The sequence below is a fragment of the Propithecus coquereli genome, unplaced genomic scaffold (assembly GCF_000956105.1).
Source record: "Propithecus coquereli isolate 6110/MARCELLA unplaced genomic scaffold, Pcoq_1.0 Scaffold323, whole genome shotgun sequence".
Classification (NCBI taxonomy): domain Eukaryota; kingdom Metazoa; phylum Chordata; class Mammalia; order Primates; family Indriidae; genus Propithecus; species Propithecus coquereli.
Genome location: NW_012148875.1, coordinates 1,469,296 through 1,485,356, shown reverse-complemented (window position 1 = coordinate 1,485,356; position 16,061 = coordinate 1,469,296). Strand labels below are relative to the sequence as shown.

The window sequence follows — 16,061 nt, the reverse complement described above, 5'->3', positions numbered from 1 at the left end:
TGCTCAGGCTGATCTCGAACTCCTTACCTCGAGCTATCCTCCTGCCTCAGCCTCCCAGAGTGCTAGGATTACAGGCCTGAGCCACCGCGCCCAGCCTACTGATAGGGTTTTGATACGAGTCTGCAAGCAATTGATTTATTATGGTCTCTGTGCAGTCAGACCTCTCTACTAATGATAATCTGTATCTGCAGCTGCTCCCCAGCACTAGCATCACTGCCTCAGCTCCACCTCAGATCATCGGGCATTAGATTCTCATAAGGAGCACACACCCTAGATCCCTCACACATGCAGTTTACAGTAGGGTTCACGCTCCTGTAAGAATCTAATGCCATCACTGTTCTGACGGTAGGTGGAGCTCAGGCCGTGATGTGAGCTGTAAATACAGATGAAGCTTCGCTCTAGCTTTCCTGCCTCTCACCTCCTGCTGTGCAGGCCTCTTAGCAGGCCACATACTGTGCAGGTGCTGGGGAGGGGAGAGTTGGGGACTGCAGATTGAAAGGACAAAAGTAGGTAATTAGTCTGATGAGAGCCTAAGTGCTAATTGTTGAGATAGAAGAATCAGGAAGTAGATTATATAAATTAAAGGGAAAGAACAGGAGTCTTTCATTTCTAGTTAAGTATTATTTCTAGGTAGGTAATATATTCTTGTGACAAAAATTCCAATTGAGAGAGAGGTGTCTATAGGGAAAAGCCTGTCCTTCTCTCCACCTTGGCCTAGTCTCGTAGTTCTCCTTAGTTCCCAGAGGCAGTGGTTTCTTTCTTTCTTTCTTCTTTTTTCTTCCTAGAGACGGGTCTCACTCTATCGCCCAGGCTGGAGTGCAGTGGTGCGATCGTAGCTCACTGCAGTTCAAACTCCTGGACTCAAGCTATCCTCCCACTTCAGCCTCCTGAATAGCTGGGACTACAGGCATATGCATACATACCGGCTAATTTTTAAAATTTTTTTCAGAAATGGGTCTTTTTGTGGTGCCCAGGTGGTCTCAAACTCTTGGCCTCAAGCAATCCTCCCACCTCAGCCTCCCAAGTTCCCAGAGGCAATGGTTTCTTTTGGATACTTCTGGAGATATTTTTTACATAAACAAGAATATAAATATTTGTATACCCTTCTTTTTTATTCAAGTAATGGAATATTTCACACTTGCTATATGTTATTCTTTCACTTAATATAATGTCTCAGATATAATTTTATGTAAACACATGAAGACCAATTTGTCTCATTTTCCCCCAATGTCTGCATAGCATTCCATTTTATGGATGTAGCAGAATTATTTAGCCTGCCCTCTACTGATGGATATTTAGATTATTTTCATTCTTTTCTACTGCAAATGATGCTGCAAGGAATATGTCTGTACATACTTTTTTTGAAGTGGATATATAATTTTAATCCCAACCTTGTTCTACTCCAGAAAACCGGATTTTAATTTCTAAGCCACCTGCAGAATCAAACCCCAAACTTCTGTCCTTCTAGGAGAAAGGAATGGGCACTGTGATATGACTTCAGCTTTCTCCTACTGAATTCAGAGAATTTTCACTTGAGGATAATCTCAAAAAAGCTAGGCATTAGCACCATTTAATCACCAGTCCTGAAAACCTGGGAGAATCATTTCTGTTAAATATTCATAACAAAATAATTCTACTCTTGGAGTATTTTATGCTTTTACATCTGTATAGTCATCAGATGCTAACTTGTTTTTACTTTTGACTTTTTAATACTGAAAACTGTTAATTTACTTACTTTGTACCTTATTTTTTCAACAGTGTAGAAGAAAGTTTCAAGACTTTATTTTGGTCAATATTTGGGTTGTCTGAAGTGACTTCCGTTGTGCTCAAATATGATCACAAATTCATAGAGAATATTGGATACGTTCTTTATGGAATATACAATGTAACTATGGTGGTCGTTTTACTCAACATGCTAATTGCTATGATTAATAGCTCCTACCAAGAAATTGAGGTAAACCTGTTTTCTATCTATGGTGTGTATGCTTGTCATCCCATTCTGATAACAGGCTACATCTACTTCTGTAGGCTATTGCTGGAGTTCCAGCTCATGTGACAAAGAGGCTTAGATCCAAGTAGAGAGAGCCTAGACCTTTCCCTGTGTTTGCCACCTGGATAGGTTGTCACACACTGTCTAGTGTCTTCTAGGAGCACCACGGGGGTACCCCTGAATTTACTACCACTCTGCCTTCTCTCAGGGTATATTTCAGAAGTTTTGAAATTAGTGGCTAGAAAAAGTATTGGCCCTAGGGAAATTATTCTCTCCTCGGTTAGCCAGCCAGCCATTCTTCCCGGTAGAAGAATTACAAGCCGCTTAGCAAAGACTGATGATGTTTATGCATTCAGAATGTTTAGTATTCTTTTGGTTTGGGATTAGGCTTGGTTTGGGACCCTTCCTCACCGTTGTGAATAGGTTTTCTTCTGTCCTCCAGTTTAGCGTTCAGTATCTTTGTAGTGCTTTGCTGTTCGTTAACTCCACCAAATCTCTGTGTGTTTTAGAAACTCATAATATTGTGTTCTCAGAGCAGAAGTCAGGTCCTCCGTAAATAAAAACTCTGGTCCTCTGAACACCTGCTTGGGGGTGGTAATGGGCGTCTGGGCTGTGTGAACTGCGTGAGCCAGTTTCCTCCACCCATGGGCACCTCCGGTTCATTTCTTTTATCACTCAGGGTGGTTATGCCTGTTACCGTGGGCAGCACTGAGGATAGAAGGATATGTAAGACAGGTCTAAGCTACTGAGGCACTTACGTGACATTTGGGATTATGTGGCAGACACATAAACTCCAAAAAGCAATTCATCTGAGTATCATTTTTTTTCCTTTGCCCTTGCTGTGTCTACAACCTGACTTGGGTGGGTCTAGATGAAGAGGGAGGGTGAGTAGAGGGTGGGGAACTGTTGTTGAACATGCATAATTGGCTGGGGTAGGAGATGGAGGGAGGAATTAACCTTTCTATTCCTGGCCTCTGAATTTTTCTTGTCTTTTTGCTTTGTTTTGGATGACAGACTGGACATTCTGGTTAAATTTCAGTGGGTACAGACAAAGGCATAAAGAAGAGAAAAATAAAAAAAAAAACAAGTATCTTTTTATTTGAAAAATGAGAATATTATGTAGAACTATTGAGATTATATGTAGATAAATGTGTATAAATCACCTTTTTCAAAAACATAATTTATATTTCATTGTAAGAACCTGCATCAGTTACTAGAATGTTTGGTTTCTAAAATTAGTTATTTCTTTTCTGTTTTCATGACACAGGATGACAGTGACGTAGAATGGAAGTTTGCTCGTTCAAAACTTTGGTTATCATATTTTGATGATGGCAAAACATTACCTCCACCCTTCAGTCTAGTTCCTAGTCCAAAATCGTTTGTTTATTTCATCATGCGAATCATTAACTTTCCCAAATGCAGAAGGAGAAGGCTTCAGAAGGATATAGAAATGGGAATGGGTAACTCAAAGTCCAGGGTAGGTATCAAAAACTTACCAAGACCTTAAAATAAACGTTTGTCTCTTTCTCCTTGTCTTTTGATGTTTGTTCAATAACTCTTATATGTGAACTTAGAAGATGTTGGAAGTAACTGTCCATTCCATAGTCTTTCATAGACTAATACTTAATATCTTCATAATGTTTCAAGAAATCACTTAGTCTATGCCCTGCTTTGGATCAGAACCTCATGTAAACTACCAGATTAAAAACGAACAAAAAAAACTTCTTTAACTTGTTGAAAGTTACCAGAAAGGTTATTGTTAGAAAACACTTTGTTTTTGTGTGTTCCATGCTTCTCATCTGTTACACCGAAGTTAAATAGTTTTAACCTCCAGTTTTCCTCTTGGTATATGTATAGGTCACCACCACCATATTCTCCTTTTTCTGTAGAAACCCTTTACTGGGCTAAATGATCTTTTTTCCTTTAGTGTCATGAAATAAATACAGGCCTAAGAGCATCCTCAAATAACTATAAATACCCCTTTATAAATAAGCAAGAGTGGTTTGCCCTTGAATTGTCCCAGCTGAGTCATACTTTAATTTTCATAAAGAAGATAATTTTCATGATGGCACTTTATTATCGTGAACTTAATTTTCAGAGATAGAATTGGTATAGGAGACAGAAGGATATGGGCAAACCTCAAATAACAGGGAACGAGGCAGGTAGGAGCAAATCTGTGGGGCTAAAATATAATTTTGGGGTCGAGCATCGTGCTGCACGCCTGTAGTCCTGGGCACTTGGATGGCTGAGGTGGAACGATGGCTTGAGCCCAGGAGTTCGAGGCTGCAGTGAGCTAAGATTCCGCCACTGCCTTCAGCCTGGGCAACAGAGTGAGACCCTGTCTCTCAAAATAAATTATATATATAAAATATATAATTTTTGCCTAAAACTGTGAAAATGGTCTGTAGCTGTAATATCCTAGAAGCCCACAGGGTAGCAATGTTATCTCCATAAAGAATAGGCCTTCCTGAGCAAAGGTAGATATTCTTCTCAGTTGAAGCTGAGGAAAAAACAGGATTAATGCAACTTAATTTCTTGCTTTTTAAGACAGATATGAGTTTTCAAGATTTGTAATACTCTACAATCTCATTGTTTAAGAAAGCGACCTTTTAAATCTTTTTTTGTTTGACCTGGATTGGGGCTTTACAGGCTATTAGGTTCCAAGGCAGTGACTGGCTGTGACAGCCCATAATTTAAAATAATACCTCATATCTATGCAGTCAGAAGCGGTACAATGTAAGGAACAGAGCCTTGGTGTTAAACCTGGATTTAAATTCTGGTACCCATGACTTATTAGCAAGTAACATGGATAAATCACTTCGCCACTCTGATCCTTAATTGTCTCACCTGAAAGAGAACTTTTTAGGGTTAGTATGAGGATTATATGAGAAAACACAAAGTTCCAGCCTCAACAAATATCAGTACCCTTCCTCATTCACACTTTACAAAGTGCTTTACCATACATTTGAACCTCATGCAATGCTGTGAGGTACATATCATCATTATTCCCATTTGACAGAATAGACAGCCGAAACCAGTCCAATAACTCACTTACGCAAGATCACAGAAGCTAGCCACTGCAGGGGTAGGTGTGGAGCTCAAGTTTGCTGGCATCAGAGGCCCAGCTGTCTCTGCTGAGTCCAGCCTTGATTGACTTCCTCCCCACAAGCCATACCTTCAGCTGCAGGGTAGCCGGGCAGCTCCTGCTGTGAAACTGACTTTGTTTTTGAAGAAGCCGTGTTCTTCTGCGGATTTATTAACTGAGGCTTTATTACTAAAAAGGAGGTCTCTCAAGTGTGGGTGCTCACAGCTCTCGCACTTCACGGAACACAAGTTTTCTTTCTGTAGCAACAGGTTTCACTAACTTCATTCCTGATACTGTAATGTAGAAAGGGAAATGCTAAAAATCAGGTTGAGAAGAGCACACCGACCTGGCTGGAGGCAACCTGGGCCCTTCTAAAGGAAACGTGAGAGGGAAGCTTTCCATTTGGGCTGTCCTCTCCTGCCTGTATGGCGCCCCTGACGGGAAAGACTAGCTTTTCTCAGAAAGCCTGGAAACAGAAGGAACAGTGAGCACTCACCTCTCAGGAGGCATGCTTCTTGGCTTCCCAGGCTTCCCATATCTGGTGAAAACTGCCATTTTGATTTCATCTTTTAAATTGTACATAGAGCTGTTTAAATCTCTTTAATACTATCCATAGATACTCTCTGTATCTTGAATGTAGTAGAAATTTGGAGAAATTCTATTTTTCTATTTTTCTTTTTTAGAAGAGAGAGGAAGGAGCCTCAAGAAACCTTTCCAGCTAACCTACACAGCTAACCTCAGTCAACAGCCAGATACTGACCTCCAGTGGCATATAGGAGAATTAACTTTGTTAGCCACGGTTTTCTCCTGGCATAATTTTAAGAGAACAAAGTTAGGAGGGTCCTTGCCTATCAGTGCCGCTTCCTTCCTCCCTAGCATCCCACACCTTCCTGAGTTATAAGAGTGGGAAGTCAGGTCTTTTGGGACAAGGGGCCCTGTCTTTGCATCACACCTTATAGGTGGCTGCTTACCCAGGGATAAGAGGCGGTCCCTGTCATATACATGAAGAGTAGACAGTACCTGTGTGCTCTTCTTACTTTCTGTTCTTACCCACTCAAAAGCTAAACCTAAAAAGAAAAAGAGAGAAAAGAAATGAAAATCAAAATGCTTTTGTGCATTTTTCTCCAAAGTTGTGAACTGGGCTCAATATAAGGCCAAGATCCTTTGGAAGATGTGTCATTTTGGCTAATACTGTAGGGCTACAGAATATCAGATGGTACCAGCTGGACATATAGTGTGTTTCTGTTCAAGGCTAGGAGAACTTAGGCTCATGATCAGATAGATTCTGCTTCTGTGGAACTTTGCCTTTTAGATGCCATGAATACATTTTGATAAACTCCACAAAGTCCCCAGGAAAAATTATTTAGTATGAGCCAACTTTTTAACCTATATTTTCAGTTAAACATTTCTACTAGAGGAGTACATCTTGCCAACATTTTGATAAATGTAAGCATATTGCTCACCTTAATTTTTACCTTTGGGAATATATCAAATCACTTATAAAACTCGACTTGCACAAAATGTTCCTCGGAAATGTTGACTCCAGATAAATTATCAAGGAGAATAAAGTGGATTATATTTTTGATTCCAAATGAATGTATTCTGATTTACTAGGTTAATTGTATTTTTTCCTAGTTAAACCGCTTCACTCAGTCTAACTCAAGAGTTTTTGAATCACACAGTTTTAACAGCATTCTCAATCAGCCAACACGTTATCAGGTAAGCATTCATTAGTCATATCTCTTGATCTGTCTGTGGTTGCGTGTGTGCGTGTGTGTGTGTGCACATATGTGTGTACAGTGAGTAGAATTATATTCTTCAGACATACTATGAGAATAGTACAGAACAGAGGAAATGAGAAAAGAGTGTGGTAGTTGGAGGGGCCTTTAGAACAAAGTCCAAGCCCTTTTTTTTTTTTTTTTTTTTTTTTTTGCTGAGTGAGAAGAGTTTCTTTTGCATTATTGAAAATAAAATGTTGCTACAATTTCCAGAGAACACTTAGATATACCTTAAGCTGGATAAAACAGTGGGCGATAGGGTATATGAGAATGAATAATGCTCTCACAGTAGGAAAACCTGATACATCTCTCCAGGTTTTTCCTTGAGGTGATCCGCTTTTTAAATGGCTTGTTAGGCTATACTGTTTCATCGGCACCACTTTAAAATATCTTTTGCATTTTGATATTGGATGTGACAGTTGAACACTGTTCTCCAACTCAGATTGTATTTCTTTATTTTTCATCTGGTTGGTCATTTTGAACATCAAATCCTTAAATTTCTCATGAGTGTAAGGTCACAGATATGAGGATCAAGGAATTTATAATGTATTGGTGATGTCACTTAATGGGTAGAGTCCTCTTCTTTATATAGTTTTCTTAAGAGCAGGAAATTCGGCACAATTGCTCGGCACACTGATTGTCAAAGCCTTGCTTTTAAGCTTGTGTTCATATTACATTATATCGTTGTACTTAATTTATTCATTCTTCTATTGATGAAAATAGACTATATTGTCAATATTTAGCTATTATAAGCAATACTGCAATAAGTAATCTTGCATACATAACATTTCAAATGTGCAAATTTATAGAATTTTCTGGTTAAAGTGTATATGTGTTTTAATTTTTTAGCTGTTATCAAACTGGTATCGATGGAGCTTGTACCAGTTTACATTCTTACAACAAATGTATCAGAGTACCCATTTCATCCTCAATTTACCAATAATGTGTTACCAAAGGTTTTTATCTTAGTCAGATAGGTGAAAATGGTTTTGCTTTGCATTTCCTTATCATGAATGAACTTGACCTTCATTTTATGTTTAATGTTCTATATACTCGTGACTCAATATATATTTGCTTTTCTTGATCGATTTTTGTTATCAATTAAGATAAATTTTTTGTATTTTAATAATATCAGCTTTTGATAAGAGTTGAGAATTTTTTCACCAGTTTGTTGAGTGTCTTTTTAATATTTAGACAGTTCTTCCCCCACCCATAGCTTTTTTATTTTTGTATAGTTAGCTTTACAAATTTTTCATGGCTTCAGGTTTTGTGTACTGTTTGGAAAGATCTTCTCCCATATGAGATTATTTAGTAATTTTTAACCCATATTTCTTTAGTACTTTTACTTTTTACATGAAAATATTTTATTCACATAGAATAAAATATCCAAATATATTTTTTTCCAGATGATTACACAGCTGGGTGTGTCGAATAACCTATTGATTTGAAATGCCACTTTTATCATTTACTAAATTCCTGTTTATATTTAAATTTATTTCTAGGCTTTCCATTCTGTTCCATTGATCTAACTATTCATGCTATAGAACTACATCATTTTAATTATTGTAGTTTAAAACAAAAGTCAAACAAATGACGATGGAAAAACCAAATTCTGCCAAAATATTTAAAGAGGTTTATTCTGAGCCAATAAGTGACCATGGCCCGGGGAAGCACAAACCCAAGGGTTTCTTTTATAAGGGCACTAATCCCATTCATGAGAGCTCCACCCTCGTGACTTAATCACCTTCTAATACCATCACATTGGGGGTTAAGATTTCAACACATGAATTTGGAGTGGACAAACCATTCAGTCCATGGCAATGAGTGATAACAATTGTTTAGTTGTTACGGATTTTTGTTTCATGCAGTGTGATTATAATAGATAAAACTTACCTTTAAAAAATTCCAGAACATAGTCTGCTTAAATGGGGATTTTCCTTCAGAGTGTAACCCCTGGGATACACTAATTCTAATAGTGCTATCACAACTCTGAACATTTTTAGAACATCTTTAAAGAATTACTTTTATAATTAGTTCATAGGACACAAAAATATTTCATTACTTTCTAGTTACTGAACTCAGCTAATTATTCATATTTATAAGACATAATGCCGTGCCTTTACATTTTTTCAAAAATAATTGCATCCAACTTCAAAAAAAACACAGCCATCACCAACAGGGTCATCACCTTATGTGTTTTACATCCAAATGAAGGTTTTTCCTCCAAAACCATTTCTTCAAAGACAAAGATTCAAATGTGCCTCAAGGGGCAGCAGAGGAACAGATTCAAAAATACTTTGATCAGTGGCAGTATTTATTCTAAAATTAATTATTAATAGCATGCCGAGATAATTCTTTTTGTGTAAGGAGTTGTCTTAAAAACTGAGGGTGTTTTTTCGTATTTGATCTTAGCCAAAGGGCCGAGAAGCAATAGGGGTGGTTTTTCTCAAGGTCATAAAGACTTGGAAGGATGGCTGTGATTGAATTCTGCCAATTTTAACAATGTTTTATTGAAAACTGTATTAGTTTGGTTATGTAAAGTTAAAAGCATACAGATAAACTAAGCTATGTGAATAAACAGGAATTTGTTATAAGAGTCCACAGAAGCTGTGCTGTTAAGTCTTAAGTCTTAGTCTCTTTGGTGTCTCTTGTTGGCAGCCAGCTATTAAGCTGGCTTCGCAGTGGGAACACCTTTGGCCCAGAGAGTGCTGGATGGTCTTTGGCCCAGGTGGTGGTCTCTGGTCCAATCTATGCAGGCAATCATTACAGGCTTGGTTTTACTGGAAGCATATGGCAGTTTTTCTCTGAAGGGGGCAAAATAAGACATTCACAGTAAGTTCCACTCAATGAGCTTCTGGCACATTCAAAACAACTCCTATTATGCATGGTCTTAGGTTTTATGCATAGAAAGATCCAGTCATTCCTTCAAGGATCTTTCCACTGGAGTAGAATGGCAGTGTTGAGGTGAGGAGGAAGCAAGCATTCACACATCACTGCAGTATGGCTATGTGGAATAGCTATGCCTACGTATGAAATAGAAATAAATATAAATAAAATGAAATATAAATAAATGGTATGGGAACCTAGGGGAACCCAGAAGAAGGGATATTTAAAAGTCAATCAAGTAGGAAAAACAGCAAATTTATTTTCTGTTTCCCCAAAGAGCAGAACTTGGACCAGTGGTTAGAAGGTACAGTGAAGCAGATTGTGGCTCAATACAAAGGAGTTGTTTTCTAACAGCCACAATTGTCCAAAAACGGAATAGACCGGCTGTCTGGGAAAAGTAGCAGGTTCTCAATCACAGGTGTTTGCACCAAGGCTGTGTAATGGTAATCTGTTAGGAAGTCTCACAATGAGTGGTATGAAAATATGAAAAACAATGACTTCCAAGGTACCTTTCCTCTCTAAAATTTTACTCTATACTTCGGAGTTCTTTATGTGTGTCCAAATCAGTCTCATTACCTTCACTTACACTTTTAGATTACTGAAATTCATAGTACAAAACCTACTGATGCCAGTCAAATTTAGCTTCTTTGTAGAATTAAATGAAAGGATGAATGTAAAAGTAACCAGATACAGTGCTTAACAGTCGTTAGTTGAATATGAATCAGTAAGAAATAAGCAAGTGAAAAGAAAAGCTTTCACTCTTTTTGGAAAGGAAGATATCCAATCACCCACTTTTGTGTACCTCCCTGCCTCACCCCACTGCCTCCACCTAAGAGGTAATCCCTATCCTGAAGTTTGGGTTTCTCATCTTCTTCCTTTGGTTTTCTTTTCAAATATAATTCACTATATTTATAGATATTCTTAAAAATATATTACATAGATTTACTTGTTATTGAGCTTTGTAAGAACAGTTTCATACTTCGTGAAGTCTTCTGCAACTGGAATTTTTCATTCAACATTATGCTTCTAAGATTCATCCACACTGTTGTGTGTGGCTGTGGTTCATTAATTTTATTAATGAACACAATGACATTACATTGTGTAACATACTGTGAATTGTCTGTTTTCCTATTGATATTTGTTTATATTGTTTCCAGTTTTTGCTATTTTGAATAGAGTTACTGTAAACATTGTTGTCTCTTCCTCCACATGTGCAAAGTTTCTCTAGACTCTATACCAAGTAGTGCACTTTCTGGGAGAAAGGGTACGTAAATGTTCAGCTTTAAAAGATAATACTGGCCAGGTGTAGTGGCCCTCCAGCCACTAGGGACTCTGAGGTGGGAGGATAGCCTTGAGCCCAGGAATTGAGGCCAGCCTCCCAACATAGTTGAGACCCTGTCTCTAAAAAAAATTTTTAGATAAAAATATAAAAAGTAAGGAAAAAAAAGATAATACCAAATTATTTTCAAAGTTGTCTATTTACATTCAGACCAGTAAAGTATAAAAGTCCCCATTGATTCATATCCTTTCTAACACTTGGCATTATCAGATTTATTAATTTTTCCATTTATTAGATGTAAAATTGTGTCTCCTTTAGTAATAATTTGTATTTCCCCCCCAAAAGAGTTTGAGATTATTTAATAAACTTGTTGACCATTCACATTTCCATCTCTGTGAAACACTTGTTTGTATTTTGCCCATTTTTAAATTAGGTTATTTGAGTTTTTCTTATTGAATTGAAGTTATTTATATATTTAGATCTGAATTATTTGTCAGTTATAAATTACCAATATTTTCTCCCAGTCTGTGGCTTGCCTTTTCACTTTCATTATGCAGAAGTTTTAAATTGTAATGAAATTGAATTTATTAATCTTTTCTATTGTAATTAAAATTTTTTATCTTGTTTTTTTTAAAAAATCCAGCTCTACCCTGAATTTATAAATATGTTCTCCTATCCTTTTTTTAGAGGATTCAAAAGCTTTGTCTTTCACATTAAAGATGCACATGAAATTAATGTTTCTGTTCATGGTATGAAGTAAGGCTCCAATTTAATTTTTTCCGTATGTATAAGCAATTATTATGTGAGAACATTTATTTAAATTGAAAAATAGTCACAATATATATTGCTATGAGAGGAAAACATGTAACATAACAGAATATATGGTATTTAGAAAACATAAAATATAATACATGTAGTAATTAGTATTAGTATACATACAAAATTTAAAGAAAAGATATTCGAAGAACATACAACAGAATAATAGCAGTGATTATCTTTGGGTGGTGGAGTTATCAATTATTTTGTTTATTTCTTTTGTTCTTCTCTGTATTTTCCAAATTCCCTCTATACAGCATATATTCACATATTTTTCAAAATACAGAAATATACCTATAGGTAGTGTCTTTAGGTGATAATCTAGGGTCAGTGCACCTTAATGAGAAACCATTAGTTGAAAGAGAAACTATGAATTGAAATCTTCCAACTTAACTTTTTTTTAAAAGCTTCTTTCATTGCTGAGGCCAAAGGGAGGAAAAAGTAGTGTTTATGGATCATGTAATAAGTCTCAGTAGAAGGTGAGAAGGGGTTAAGCTGAAACCTGGGTAATTCTTTTGTAAATAGTTACATAAAATTCTTTTCCTCTGAGTTGTTTGTTTTACAGGTATGTAAGGCTCTTTGGAAAACAGGATCCAGGGTACTTATGTGTTTCATTGGTGATCTAATCTCTTCATTTTGCCCAACAGCAGATAATGAAAAGACTTATAAAGCGGTATGTTTTGAAAGCACAAGTTGACAAAGAAAATGATGAAGTTAATGAAGGTAAGCACCTCCAATTTGAGAAACATCCTTTTATAACTTAATGAACCTGGAAAACTTCATATTGAAGCATACTTTAAAAATACAATCCCAGGTTATAGTTTGGTTCCCTCCAAGATTGACAGGAGAATCTTACGTTTCATTTCTAAAACTTCATCTTTTTAAAGAAACAATTGTTAAAAATGTTGATCAGAGGCAATTTGTCTCCAGAGTACCCTAACCGATTCGTAGAATGCAAAGACTGCTATCTTTCTAGGAGTTTTTAAAATCCTTACATAAAATAGTCAGTAAAATAGTCTGTTTTTAGTGAGCTCAAATTAGTGTTAACATTTTTCCAGTGATGCAGGTAAAACAGTGACTCAAATAGAATTCACATGTCTTTAGAAAAACCTCTATTTTGTTGTCCAGAAACAAATCTCTAACCCATATTTTTTTTGTCTGATGTTTCTCTTTTGAATTTCACTTTTATCCTTGGCTCCTGACTTAACCATGCTTCTTTTTTGAAGGCATATCTGAGGCAGTGCATCTGTCTGGACTATAAAACTTTTTTTGTCAAAGCACAGGCCCAGAGTTGGAAAGAAATCAACCCGGGAGAAATAAGTTGCCCTAAGAATGGAAACTATACTTTCCAACACCAATGAGATGCCACTAGATCTACCTGTACTGATGAGGGAAAAAAGAGCTAAACTTAGTAAAATTGTTGAGGGCTTGGAAGCCATCACTTAATACAAGGACTCCCTTGCAAATCTGAGTCAATCCAATGGTATGTGTATGCAGAAAAGAAATCTATGAATGTGTGATTGAGAACCAGCAAAAATCCAATTATAGTGACCTAGAAACAGTCTCAGGGAGACAGGATTGAAGTGAAGTTTAGAAAGCAGAACTCTGGTGAGTTGTACCATACCCTCCCTTGGGTGGGGGGGAAACTAAATGGGAGGAATTGTATGGCCGTAACAACATCAAAAACAAGGAACATTTTCTAAGCCCTTGCACAAAAGAGGAAAAGTAATGAGAATTTGATGTTTTAAATAAAGTTGTTACTAAGAAAGTGGATCCTTATAGCTCAACCTCCTCATTCAATAAATGAGGAAACGAATGTCCAAAGAGGTTGAGTAATTTGTGTTTCCTGAATTGACAGACTAAATAGAAGACGTAGGGAACAGTCGCCCCATGACTCAGGAACAAGGAAGGCAGGATATGGGAGCCGGAGGTGAAAGGGGGACCACAACGGTACTGAATGGTGGTCCACAGTGGTTAGGAATGGTGTGGGAACCCATTTCTTCCACCAAAGACTGGCCTCCGGATTTCAAATTAGATCATTTTATTCCGTTTATATTGCCGTATGCCAAAGAAAGCACTTTTTTGTTGTTGCCACAAAAGGAATCTACAAATGTTTTTTGTGCATTTTTGAGAAAGAGTTAGAATTGCTTAAAACGAAAAGGTTCTGACTTTTATATAATAGAAGAACATTGAAATTATACTTTAAAGCATCATGAAGATACAAGGAAATAGTATCAAAGGTGTGTTTTACATGCTATTCTATTATAAAAAGCTAAGTCAAAGTGCCAATGATTTGAAGAATCATTTCTTAGATTCAAGGTAAATTTCTGCCCCCACTTGCACTTTTCAAGGTCAATGGCTTAACCTACATTACAGTCATTTGCAAGAGAATCCAGTATTTAATTGTAGTCCACATACGCTCAAAATACTGCCAAGCTGAATTATGGGAGCTGTTGGTTTTAATGGCCAAAACTCTGCTATTCTCTTTTCAGAGTATGGAGTCTACACATTGCCAGTGGTATCACATCTAACCTCCTTAATTTTACTGCTGCTTGTTACTTCCTTATGCACTGATCTTCTGTGCCAGGCAAACTAATTTCTGTTCCTTGACTCTAAGTTCATTACCACTGCCTTTCCTAATAAACACCCCTACTCTTTTTCCTTCCCTTCCCTTACTTCAAATTTGACTTAAAATGTACCTCTTCTGTGTGAGTATTTGCCTGTTAAATAGTTGATTCATTTTTGGTAAAGCTTGAAGTTTTGCTATCCTAGCAATGAGAGATAGTTGATGTTGGTGTCAATCCTTATGTATGAGGGAAACAAAGGGACACCCCTGTAGTCAGAAAGGAGATCTCCTGGCTGTAGATCAGTTAACAGAGAATCACTCTGTGTTAAAAGTTGGGTAAGCCAAAGAACAGTACTGTAAGCTGAGTTTTACTACTAAAAAACATAAGTGGACTATTTTTATACCTTTTTGCAAAGGTCGATATATCTTTAAAGATAGATATTTCTTAAACATTTTAAAGGAAAAAAATTGAAATAGCTACCTTGGAGACTTTATGAAGCAAATATATTCATATTGTATGAATTTCACTGTTCGTTCTTTTCTAAATCCAAAGAGCAAATTACCAATTATATATTTTTCATACAAATACTATAGGTGAATTAAAAGAAATCAAGCAAGATATCTCCAGCCTTCGTTATGAACTTTTGGAGGACAAGAGCCAAGCGACTGAGGAATTAGCCATTCTTATTCATAAACTTAGCGAGAAACTCAATCCCAGCATGCTGAGATGTGAATGACGCAGCAACCTGGAATTATGGCTTTGACTATAGCACAAATGTGGGCAATAATATTTCTAATTATGAAATACTTGAAAAACTATGGTGTAAATTTTTAGTATTAACTACCTTTATCATGTGAATCTTTAAAAGTTAGATCTTAATTATTTTACTGTTTTATCATGAAAATGCATTTTATTTCTCTGCCTTGACATTATAAACAATGACATACCATTGTATTTAAAGGCCCAATATTACTACATTACTGACATTTTTATCCATTTTAGAGTAAACTCTACATCTTTGCACTACCTGTTTGCCTCCAAGAGACTGCCAGCTTCTTGGGGACTGGGACCATGTCTTATTCATCTTTGTGTCTCCAGCATCTAGTACAGTGCCTGGTACATAGTAGGTGCTCAATAAATGTTGAAAACCAACTGAACTGCCAACAAAATACAAATAAAAATAAAAGGTCATCACTATGTAGCATACATTCCCTTGTCCAAGTGCTAAAGAGGTTTTTTAAAAATAGAAACCGAAGAAATTTTACAGCTAGCAATGACTTGGTGAGATTTTCTTAGAATTTTAGATGTCACTGATAATCTTAGAACCATTGAACCCTGAATGGAGAATTTAACAATGAAATGGGTTAATAGAAAATATGATTACATTACATATTTAAGTTTCATAGAATTGTCCAAAATAATGCATTAAAGATTTTTCTAAAATATATACCGTTTCCTTTCTGTCTTAGACTTTCATTTGTTGTTTTTCAGTAATGAGAATTTTTTTAAAGGTGGGGTTATGGAGGGTTGTTATTTTGTTATAACCTTCTAATTTCTGCCTCTGATGCTTTAATGCTAAATAAGATACCAACAACTGACTTCATACCTTGCCCATTAGCTCCATTCTGAGTTTTGGAAGGTCTGCTTATAGGAAGAAATA

The 16,061-nt window shown here is 36.5% G+C and overlaps 1 protein-coding gene across 2 annotated transcripts in view; it reads left to right on the top strand.

Moving 5' to 3' along the window:
* Positions 1 to 15,847, top strand: part of TRPC3 (transient receptor potential cation channel, subfamily C, member 3) — an 81,336-nt gene extending 65,489 nt beyond the window's left edge. The window contains exons 8-12 of one of the 2 annotated variants that reach the window (XM_012650407.1): positions 1,759 to 1,954; positions 3,258 to 3,467; positions 6,711 to 6,794; positions 12,482 to 12,557; positions 14,995 to 15,847. In XM_012650407.1, the coding sequence (XP_012505861.1) occupies positions 1,759 to 1,954; positions 3,258 to 3,467; positions 6,711 to 6,794; positions 12,482 to 12,557; positions 14,995 to 15,137 (709 nt within the window). In that variant the 3' untranslated portion in view covers positions 15,138 to 15,847. The remainder of the gene's footprint in view (positions 1 to 1,758; positions 1,955 to 3,257; positions 3,468 to 6,710; positions 6,795 to 12,481; positions 12,558 to 14,994) is intronic. The other variant, XM_012650408.1, reaches the window with a different exon arrangement.
* The last annotated feature ends 214 nt before the right edge of the window (positions 15,848 to 16,061 follow it).